General features: G+C 40.2%; 1 protein-coding gene across 1 annotated transcript in view; it reads left to right on the top strand.

The window, feature by feature from the left end:
* CUNH10orf67 (chromosome unknown C10orf67 homolog) overlaps nucleotides 1-11,783 on the top strand; it is a 157,705-nt gene that overhangs the window by 126,888 nt on the left and 19,034 nt on the right. The window contains exons 15-16 of the mRNA XM_058432271.1: nucleotides 9,668-9,742; nucleotides 9,828-9,888. Of these exons, the coding sequence (XP_058288254.1) occupies nucleotides 9,668-9,742; nucleotides 9,828-9,888 (136 nt within the window). The remainder of the gene's footprint in view (nucleotides 1-9,667; nucleotides 9,743-9,827; nucleotides 9,889-11,783) is intronic.

Raw genomic sequence — 11,783 nt, 5'->3', positions numbered from 1 at the left:
AGTAGATTGCAAAAAATTTTCTTCCATTTTGTGGTTGCCTGTTCACTCTGATGGTAGTTTCTTTTGCTGTGCAGAAGCTCTTTAGTTTAATTAGATCCCATTTGTCAATTTTGGCTTTTGTTGCCATTGCTTTTGGTGTTTTAGACATGAAGTCCTTGCCCATGCCTATGTCCTGAATGGTATTGCCTAGGTTTTCTTCTAGGGTTTTTATAGTTTTAGGTCTAACATGTAAGTCTTTAATCCATCTTGAATTAATTTTTGTATAAGGTGTAAGGAAGGAATCCAGTTTCAGCTTTCTACATATGGCTAGCCAGTTTTCCCAGCACCATTTATTAAATAGGGAATCCTTTCCCCATTTCTTGTTTTTGTCAGGTTTGTCAAAGATCAGATGGTTGTAGATGTGTGATATTATTTCTGAGGGCTGTATTCTGTTTCATTGGTCTATATCTCTGTTTTGGTACCAGTACCATGCTTTTTTGGTTACTGTAGCCTTGTAGTATAGTTTGAAGTCAGGTAGCATGATACCTCCAGCTTTGTTCTTTTGGCATAGGATTGTCTTGCCAATGCAGGCTCTTTTTTGGCTCCATATGAACTTTAAAATAGTTTTTTCCAATTCTGTGAAAAAAAGGCATTGGTAGCTTGATGGGAATGGCATTGAATCTATAAATTCCCTTGGGCAGTATGACCATTTTCACAATATTGATTCTTCCTATCCGTGAGCATGAAATGTTCTTCCATTTCTTTGTGTCCTCTTTTATTTCGTTGAGCAGTGGTTTGTAGTTCTCCTTGAAGAGGTCCTTCACATCCCTTATAATTTGGATTCCTAGGTATTTTATTCTCTTTGAAGCAATTATGAATGGGAGTTCACTCATGATTGGGCTCTCTGTTTGTCTGTTATTGGTGTATAAGAATGCCTGTGATTTTTGCACATTGATTTTGTATCCTGAGACTTTGCTGAAGTTGCTTATCAGCTTGAGGAGATTTTAGGCTGAGATGATGGGATTTTCTAAATATACAATCATGTCATCTGCAGACAGGGACAATTTGACTTCCTCTTTTCCAAATTAAATATCTTTATTTCTTTCTCCTGCCTGATTGCCCTGGCCAGAACTTCCAACACTATGCTGAATAGGAGTGGTGAGAGAGGGCATCCCTGTCTTGTGCCCGTTTTCAAAGGGAATGCTTCCAGTTTTTACCTATTCAATATGGTATTGGCTGTGCATTTGTCATAAATAGCTCTTATAATTTTGAGATATGTCCCATCAATACCTAATTTATTGAGAGTTTTTAGCATGAAGCACTGTTGAATTTTGTCAAAGGCCTTTTCTGCATCTATTGAGATAATCATGTGGTTTTTGTCTTTCGTTCTGTTTATATGATGGGTTATGTTTATTGATTTGCATATGTTGAACCAGCCTCGCATCCCAGGGATGAAGCCCACTTGATCATGGTGGATAAGCTTTTTGATGTGCTGCTGGATTTGGTTTGCCAGTATTTTATTGAGGATTTTTGCATCGATGTTCATCAGGGATATTGGTCTAAAATTCTCTTTTTTTGTTTTGTTTCTACCAGGCTTTGGTATCAGGATGATGCTGGCCTCATAAAATGTGTTAGGGAGGATTCCCTCTTTTTCTATTGATTGGAATAGTTTCAGAAGGAATGGTACCAGCTCCTCCTTGTACCTCTGGTAGAATTTGGCTGTGAATCCATCTGGTCCTGGACTTTTTTTGGTTGGAAGGCTATTAATTATTGCCTCAATTTCAGAGCCTGTTATTGGTCTATTCAGAGATTCAACTTCTCCCTGGTTTAGTCTTGGGAGGGTGTATGTGTCGAGGAATTTATCCATTTCTTCTAGATTTTCTAGTTTATTTGCATGGAGGTGTTTATAGTATTCTCTGATGGTAGTTTGTATTTCTGTGGGATCGGTGGTGATATCCCCTTTATCATTTTTTATTGCATCTATTTGATTCTTCTTTCTTTTCTTCTTTGTTAGTCTTGCTAGTGTTCTATCAATTTTGTTGATCTTTTCAGGAAACCAGCTCCTGAATTCATTGATTTTTTGAAGGGTTTTTTGTGTCTGTATCTCCTTCAGTTCTGCTCTGATCTTAGTTATTTCTTGCCTTCTGCTAGCTTTTGAATGTGTTTGCTCTTGCTTCTGTAGTTCTTTTAATTGTGATGTTAGGGTGTCAATTTTAGATCTTTCCTGTTTTCTCTTGTGGGCATTTAGTGTGATAAATTTCCCTCTGCTCACTGCTTTAAATGTGTCCAAGAGATTCTGGTATGTTGTGTCCTTGTTCTCGTTGGTTTCAAAGAACATCTTTATTTCTGCCTTCATTTTGTTATGTACGCAGTAGTCATTCAGGAGCAGGTTGTTCAAGTTCCATGTAGTTGAGTGGTTTTGAGTGAGTTTCTTGATCCTGAGTTCTAGTTTGATTGCACTGTGTTCTGAGAGACAGTTTGTTATGATTTCTGTTCTTTTACATTTGCTGAGGAGTTCTTTACTTCCAACTGTGTGGTCAATTTTGGAATAAGTGCGATGTGGTGCTGAGAAGAATGTATATTCTGTTGATTTGGGGTGGAGAGTTCTGTAGATGTCTATTAGGTCCGCTTGGTGCAGAGCTGAGTTAAATTCCCGGATATTCTTGTTAACTTTCTGTCTCATTGATCTGTCTAATGTTGACAGTGGGGTGTCAAAGTCTCCCATTATTATTGTGTGGGAGTCTAAGTCTCTTCGCAGGTCTTTTGTTGACAGTGAGGTGTCAAATTCTCCCATTATTATTGTGTGGGAGCCTAAGTCTCTTTGTAGGTCTCTAAGGACTTGCTTTATGAATCTGGGTGCTCCTGTATTGGGTGCATATATATTTAGGATAGTTAGCTCTTCTCGTTGAATTGATCCCTTTACCATTATGTAATGGCCTTCTTTGTCTCTTGATCTTTGTTGGTTTAAAGTCTGTTTTATCAGAGACTAGGATTGCAACCCCTGCCTTTTTTTGTTTTCCATTTCCTTGGTAGATCTTCCTCCATCCCTTTATTTTGAGCCTATGTGTGTCTCTGCACATGAGGTGGGTTTCCTGAATGCAGCACACTGATGGGTCTTGACTCTTTTTCCAATTTGCCAGTCTGTGTCTTTTAATTGGAGCATTTAGCCCATTTACATTTCAGGTTAATATTGTTATGTGTGGGCCGGGCGCGGTGGCTCACGCTTGTAATCCCAGCACTTTGGGAGGCCGAGGCGGGCGGATCACGAGGTCAGGAGATCGAGACCATCCTGGCTAACACGGTGAAACACTGTCTCTACTAAAAATACAAAAAAATTAGCTGGGCGTGGTGGCGGGCACCTGTAGTCCCAGCTACTCGGAGAGGCTGAGGCAGGAGAATGGCGTGAACCCGGGAGGCGGAGCTTGCAGTGAGCCAAGATTGGGCCACTGCACTCCAGCCTGGGCTACAGAGCGAGACTCCATCTCAAAAAAAAATATATATATATTGTTATGTGTGAATTTGATCCTGTCATTATGATGTTAGCTGGTTATTTTGCTCATTAGTTGATGCAGTTTCTTCCTAGCATCGATGGTCTTTACAACTTGGCGTGTTTTTGCAGTCGCTGGTGCCAGTTTTTCCTTTCCATGTTTAGTGCTTCCTTCAGGAGCTCTTGTAGGGCAGGCCTGGTGGTGACAAAATCTCTCAGCATTTGCTTGTCTGTAAAGTATTTTGTTTCTCCTTCACTTACAAAGCTTAATTTGGCTGGATATGAAATGATGGGTTGAAAATTATTTTCTTTAAGAATGTTGAATATTGGTCCCCACTCTCTTCTGGCTTGTAGAGTTTCTGCCAAGAGATCAGCTGTTAGTCTGATGGACATCCCTTTCTGGGTAACCCAACCTTTCTCTCTGGCTGCCCTTAATATTTTTTCCTTCATTTCAACTTTGGTGAATCTGACAATTATGTGTCTTGGAGTTGCTCTTCTCGAGGAGTATCTTTGTGGCGTTCTCTGTATTTCCTGAATTTGAATGTTGGCCTGCCTTGCTAGATTGGGGAAGTTCTCCTGGATAATATCCTGCAGAGTGTTTTCTAACTTGGTTCCATTCTCCCCATCACTTTCAGGTACACCAATTAGACGTAGAATTGTTCTTTTCACATAGTCCCATATTTCTTGGAGGCTTTGTTTGTTTCTTTTTACTCTTTTTTCTCTAAACTTCTCGCTTCATTTCATTCATTTTATCTTCAATCACTGATACTCTTTCTTCCAGTTGATTGAATCGGCTACTGAAGCTTGTGCATTCATCATGTAGTTCTTGTGCCATGGTTTTCAGCTTCATCAGGTCATGTAAGGACTTCTCTACACTAGTTATTCTAGTTAGCCATTTGTCTAATCTTTTTTCAAGGTTTTTAGCTTCTTTGCGATGGGTTTGGACTTCCTCCTTTAGCTTGGAGAAGTTTGATCGTCTGAAGCCTTCTTCTCTCAACTCATCAAAGTCATTCTCCATCCAGCTTTGTTCCGTTGCTGGCGAGGAGCTGTGTTCCTTTGGAGGGGGAGAGGAGCTCTGATTTTTAGAATTTTCAGCTTCTCTGCTCTGTTTTTCCCCATCTTTGTCGTTTTATCTGCCTTTGTTCTTTGATGATGGTGATGTACAAATGGGGTTTTGGTGTGGATGTCCTTTCTGTTTGTTAGTTTTCCTTCTAACAGTCAGGACCCTCAGCTGCAGGTCTGTTGGAGTTTGCTAGAGGTCTACTCCAGACCCTGTTTACCTGGGTATCAGCAGCGGAGGCTGCAGAACAGCTAATATTGCTGAACAGCAAATGTTGCTGCCTGATCATTCCTCTGGAAGCTTAGTCTCAGAGGGGTACCCAGTCGTGTGGGGTATCAGTCTGCCCCTACTGGGGGGTGCCTACCAGTTAGGCTACTCGGGGGTCAGGGACCCACTTGAGGAGACAGTCTGTCCGTTCTCATATCTCAAACTCCGTGCTGGGAGAACCACTACTCTCTTCAAAGCTGTCAGACAGGGACATTTAAGTCTGCAGATGTTTCTGCTGCCTTTTGTTCAGCTATGACCTGCCCCCAGAGGTGGAGCCTACAAAGGCAGGCAGGCCTCCTTGAGCTGTGGTGGGCTCTACTCAGTTCAAGCTTCCTGGCTGCTTTGTTTACCTACTCAAGCCTCAGCAGTGGCAGGTGCCCCTCCCCCTGCCTCGCTGCTGCCTTGCAGTTCGATCTCAGACTGCTGTGCTAGCAGTGAGCGAGGTTCCCTGGGTGTGAGACCCTCCGAACCAGGTGCGGGATATAATCTTCTCGTGTGCCGTTTGCTAAGACCATTGGAAAAGCTCAGTACTAGGGTGGGAGTGACCCGATTTTCCAGGTGCTGTCTGTCACTGCTTCCCTTGTCCAGGAAAGGGAATTCTCTGACTCCTTGCACTTCCTGGGTGAGGCGATGCCTCGCACTGCTTTGGCTCACACTCAGTGGGCTGCATCCACTGTCCTGCACCCACTGTCCAACAAGCCCCAGTGAGATGAACCCGGTACCTCAGTTGGAGATGCAGAAATCACCTGTCTTCTGCATTGCTCACGCTGGGAGCTGTAGACTGGAGCTGTTCCTATTCAGCCATCTTAGAGCCACCTCTGTAATGACAAACTTTATCTCTACAAATGTTTTTTGCCTTAAAGTCTGTTTTGGCTTTATATTACTAGAGCTACCTCCACTTTCGTTAGGTTATTATTTTGTTGGCATATCTTTGTCTATTCCTTGACTTTCAGGCTTTTATATGCTTCTGCTTTGGATGTGACTTTTATACAGCATACAGCTGGTTTTAAACTTTGTTCTTAATCTAGTTAGACAATCTTTGTCTTTTAACTGGGGCATTTAGTCCATTTACTTTATTCTAATCACAAATACAATTTGGCTTTAATTATACGTTGTTATCTTATATTTGTTTCTATTTTGTATGTGTTTTTCTCCTTTACATTTTTTGAATTGGTTATTTTTTTCTCATTCTTTTTTTTTTTTTAATTTCTATCAGGAAAGTTTCTATCAGGAAAGTTTAAATTACCTCTCTATGTTTACAGTGGTGAACAATAAAAGTTCTTTGGGTGATTAAATTTCAACTACCACCCTCTGTCAGTATGTAATGCTGTTGTCATCTATTTTAACTCTACCTTGTTTCCGTAATCTTCATAGCACATTATTATTATTATTGGCATATTTGATTAATATTTGTTTAACTTTACTTACATATTTACCACTTTATTTGCAATGCCTTCTTACATCTCAGACCCTCTATCTGAGATCACTTGGTTTCTACATGAAGTACATTCATTAGAATTTTCTCTTTTTTTGAGGCGGAGTCTCGCTCTGTAGCCTAGGCTGGAGTGCAGTAGTGTAATCTCGGCTCACTACAACCTCCACCTGCCTGGTTCAAGCAATTATCCTGCCTCAGCCTCCTGAGTAGCTGGGACTACAGGCGCCCGCCACCACTCCTGGCTAATTTTTATATTTTTAGTAGAGACAGGGTTTCACCATGTTGGCCAGGATGGTCTCAAACTCCTGACCTCAGGTGATCTGCCCACCTCAGCCTCTGGAGGTGACCTGGGTCTGGAGTAGACCTCTAGCAAACTCCAGCATACCTGCAGCTGAGGGTCCTGACTGTTAGAATGAAAACTAACAAACAGAAAGGACATCCACACCAAAATCCCATCTGTACATCACCATTATCAAAGAACAAAGGTAGGTAAAACGACAAAGATGGGGAAAAAACATATCTGTCTTCTAGAACACACTGTCTTCTAGATTCTATTGTGATATGGTTTGGCTGGGTCCCCACCCAAATCTCATCCTTTTTTTTTGAGATGGAGTTTTGCTCTTGTCGCCCAGGCTGGAATGCAATGGCACGATCTTGGCTCACTGCAACCTCTGCCTCCCAGGTTTAAGTGACTCTCCTACCTCACCTCCTGAGTAGCTGGGATTACAGGCATGCACCACCACGCCCAGCTAATTTTTGTATTTTTAGTAGAGACAGGATTTCACCAGGTTGGCCAGGATGGTCTCAATATCTTGACCTCATGATCTGCCTGCCTCAGACTCCCAAAGTGCTGGGATTGCAGGCGTGAGCCACCACGCCCAGCCACAAATCTTGTCTTGAATTTCCGTGTGTTATGGGAGGGATCCAGTAGGAGGTAATTCAGTCATGGGGCAGGTCTTTCCCATGCTGTTCTCATGATAGTGAATAAGTCTCACAAGATCTGATGGTTATATAAAGGGGATTTCCCTGCACAAGCACACCTCTCTTTGCCTGTTGCCTTCCACGTGAGATGTGACTTGCTCCTCCTTGCCTTCCACCATGATTGTGAGGCTTTTGCAGCCACGTGGAACTGTAAGTCCAATTAAACCTCTTTCTTTTGTAAAGTCTCGGGTATGTCTTTATCAGCAACATGAAAATGGACTAATACACATTGTTACCATTGGAATGTTGCTATCTCTTTAACTGTGACTTTCTTAACATTAATCTGTCTCTTGTCTTTAGCTGCTTTTAAGATCTCTTCAGTGTTCTACATTTTCAGTATGATGTGTCTAGTTGTGAATTTCTTTTTGTTTATTCTGTTTGAGATTTATCAGGATTCTTGAAAGCTGAGGTTAGTTTGTTTCATCAGTTCTGGAAAGTGTTCAGTTCTTAACTCTATATTTTGCCATACTCCTTTTCTTTTCTGTCTTCTAAAACTCTGACCAAATGAGGTTATACCTTTTCCCTCTACCCTTCATATTGCTTTTGCTTAGCCTTTATATTTGACATCACTTTGTCTCTCTGAGCTGGGTCCTTGATAGTATGTTTCATTCTCTCTTTCAATGTATTAAGTATTATTTTCACAGATGTATAATTTTTCTGCTAAAATTGGCCTCTTGACTTTCATTTCAATTGTTACATTTATCATTTTTCTAAAAAATAGAAATAAATTTTGTTTGCTTTTTTAAATATGCAAATTATTTATCATCAAGCTTCTACTTTTTATTTCTTGAAACATATTTAACATACTTATTTTATATTCTATGAGAATTTCTATATTTGAAGTTTTAGAGACTCTAGTTCTACTATCTTGTTTATGCTAGCAACTACTCATGATGTATTTACAGATTTTTGACAATGAGCTGCTCGCTTTCCTTGGAACCTTATTTATAAAAATTCTCTGAGGACTCGGCTGAAGAGCAATTTTTCCATAAAAGGTTTAAATGTGCTTCTTTCAGTTGCCATGAACACCATTATTCTGGAATTAGTTAAATTAATTTTTTTAGCATATCACTTTTCAGACCACCTTGTGAATTCAGCTGGCAAATGGCATGGGCTAGTAATGGTTAGGAATTCACAGGAGAGTATGTTATTCAACTAGTTGCCAACCTTAGGAACATTTTCCTTGCAGACTGCTTGGGGGAGCCTCACTTGAGGTAGTATTTTACCTTTACTCTAGTTATAGCATTTCAGTCCCAGACTTACAGTGGGGTGGGAGTGTCTCGTTAAATTCCACACCTTAGGTGGGCCCTGAGTTGTATCCTCTCCTCCCAAGTCATAGGAACCCTTGACAACTCATACACATATTCAGGAAGTTTGGCAAATGCCCTCAAAGTGAATGAGAACTCCAGGGTAGAAGTCCTGGTTTCCATCTTCTCTTGGTCTTGGACCTGGATATTCCTGCTGGCCTGCTGCCTTTTTTTTTTTTTTTTTTTTTTTTTTTTTTTTTTTTTTTTTGAGACAAGGTGTTGCTCTTTCACCCAGGCTAGAGTGCAGTGGCACACTCACTGCTCACTGCAGCCTCAACCTCCTGGGCTCAAGTCATTCTCCTGCCTCAGCTCCCCCAGCACTGCAAGTGACTGGGACTACAGGCATGTGCCACCACACCTGGCTAACTTTTGTAGTTTTCGTAGAGACGAGGTTTTGCCATGTTGCCCAGGCTGGTCTCAAACTCTTGGGCTCAAGTGATCCTCCCACCTCGACCTCCCAAAATGCTGGGATTACAGGTGTGAGCCACAGTGCCTGGCCCCTGCTTTTTTCATCAGCTTACAGCAACATTGAAGAATGTAAGAAATGAAACTCTTATTTGGATTTAAGTTCTATGTCTGTGTTTTATTCACAAGTAATCTTTCCATACCACATCCAGAAGTCCTTTGCATTTCATCTCAGCCTATTCATTTCCAGAGTCATCTGTCTACATTTCCTTGAATCCATATATTCTTATACTTCATTGTCCCAGGCAAAGGCTTAAGGAGATTTTCATCTAGATCTCATAATAGATCATTTCTAGAAGTAGGTGCTTCCTTTAATTTCAGGAAAGTGTTTTCTTTAACTCGGGAATCAGGACACCATTGCTGTAGCTTCTAGTAAGGTGGTGGGGATGACCTTGTGGCTTCCGACCAGTTGCAAGTAGTAAGTCTCAATTGTAGGAACAGTCAAAAGGAAGTAGAGTCAAAAGAAATACTAAGGAAAATAGTTTTCTTTCAAAGTGGCCTGAAGAAGAAAGAGGCTCTATCCCATTGGAATAAAGAAAAGGATTTCCACAGCCATGTTTGAGCAAATAAGTGACAAGCATAGTTTCCATATCTTGGTCAACTAAAGGCTGGAGAACATTAACATCCATTTGATTTGACTACTATTTCCTCCTGATAACACAGTACATATCTTTTGTGTCTTTCAGAAAGTAAAACCCTTATTAGTGCAGTCTAGAACGACCATGACAGGTACATCCTCTTCAAGTCATTGTACATCTTCAGTAAGTAGCTTATTTTTCTCTATTAAATATTTACTGAGTTAATATTATTCAACTTAAGTAATGAAAAGTTTTGGTTCACTTACAGAGAGACAGTAAGCATGTGGATGTAGTCAGTGATCAGGCATCCCTTCAACTTTCACCAAAAGGTAAGAATCTTTATTGTTGGAAATGAGGTTCACACCAGAATGGCTACTTAGTCTAGATTAACTTTGCTTTTCTTTTTTACCCTGAGGTATTTGGTATTCTGGGTGAATGCATGACTTTTTTCAGCTAATTTATAAAATTATTGCACAGATAAACTGAATAAAAGAATACTAATATATACTTCTGACTACTGATCACTGCTAATTGAAAATCAATCTATGCCAGGCCCAATGGCTTATGCCTGTAATCCTAGCACTTTTGGAGGCTGAGGGAGGATCACTTGAAACCAGGAGTTTGAGATCAGCCTAGGCAACATATAAGACTCTACCTACAAAAAAAAAAAATACAAAAATACAAAAATTAGCCAGATGTGGTGGCATGCACCTGTAGTCCCAGCTACTCAGAAGGCTGAGGATTTGCTTGAGCTAAGGAGGTCAAGGCTGCAGTGAGCCAAGATCATGCCACTGTACTCCAGCCTGGATGACAGAGTGAGACCTTGTCTTTAAATTAAAAAAAAAAAGTTATACTTCAAAACCAGAAACTGCCTTAGTTGGAATCTCATTTCTTGTTTTAAATTAAACTGCCAACAAACCTGAAGCTCCTGTTAAATTCCTAATTTTTTCTGACTTAATAATTAGAAGAAAAGTAGACTGGGCCCGGTGGCTCACACCCGTAATCCCAGCACTTTGGGATGCTTGAGTCCAGGAGCTCTAGACCAGCCTGGGCAACCTGGCTGTCTAACCCTCCTGAGTCACTGGGACAACAGGTGAGTATCACCATGCCCACCTGATTTTTGTTTGTTTGGTTGATTTGTTGGTTTTTTTTAGAGATGAGATTTTGTCATGTTGCCCAGGCCGAAATTATTTCTAAAGCATCTTAATGTACTCACATTTTATGGTAAACATGTGGATTAATGAATTTAGTTGGCTTGAAATTTTTTTTTAACTTTAGATTCCAGGGGTACATATGCAGATTCACTGTGTAGATGTATCGCATGATGCTGAGGTTTGGGCTTTGATGGAACTCATCACCCAATTAGTGAACGCAGTATGGGATAGGAAGTTTTTCAACCCTTACCTTCCTCCCTCCCTCCTTTTGGAGACCCTGGTGTCTGTTATTACCATCTTTATGTCCCTGTGTACCCAATGTTTAGCTCTTATAAGTGAGAACATGCAGTATTTGGTTTTCTACTTCTATATTAATTCACTTATGGCCTGCAATTTTAGTTAGGAAGTTTAATTAACCATAGAATTCCATTCCCTAAAAATTCAGTTGAGGATTTTGCCTTGAAAATTGACTTTCCCTACCCAACAAAACCATTTTGCAAAGGTCCATTTGAAGTAACACAAATAAATTTTGATGGCCACATGACACATAAGGCAGCCCCACTGAAACAAACACCATCACTCCCTTTTCTAAGCCCTGAAAATGCAAAATGTAGAGTTATTGCCGCTCTGTCTACTGAAAATCCTCCTAAAACCTATTAGCTCACTTTTTTGCCTTACTAATAAAATTGAATATAAATATGTTTTATGAGCCATAATTTTACAGTGTGCTATAAGGCTCATCATTCTGAATATTAATCAGCACTATAGAGGAGTCATAAGATAAAATGCTCACACCACATGCCTGTGGACATAACCATGAAATTTCCTTGTATTCAATCTCAGATACAGCTTTGACATATAATGTTCTTCCGTCTGAAGATAGTTTTGGGAAATAATCCAGTTAACAAAAATTTCTTATTAATTGGTTCCAGTTAATCCAAAATTTACTAGAAATAAATTTCCTATTTTTACTGAATAAAAACAACTAAATGCATGTTAAGAGGAAAGCTGAATTACTAATTTTCTAATTTGGGGAGTAAATGAATCTTCTCTTTAGAAAGCATGATCTT

Source organism: Hylobates moloch, unplaced genomic scaffold, assembly GCF_009828535.3.
Source record: "Hylobates moloch isolate HMO894 unplaced genomic scaffold, HMol_V3 SCAFFOLD_2, whole genome shotgun sequence".
Lineage (NCBI taxonomy): Eukaryota > Metazoa > Chordata > Mammalia > Primates > Hylobatidae > Hylobates > Hylobates moloch.
Note: the sequence above shows the minus strand (reverse complement) of the source record. Positions and strands in the feature narration are given on the sequence as shown.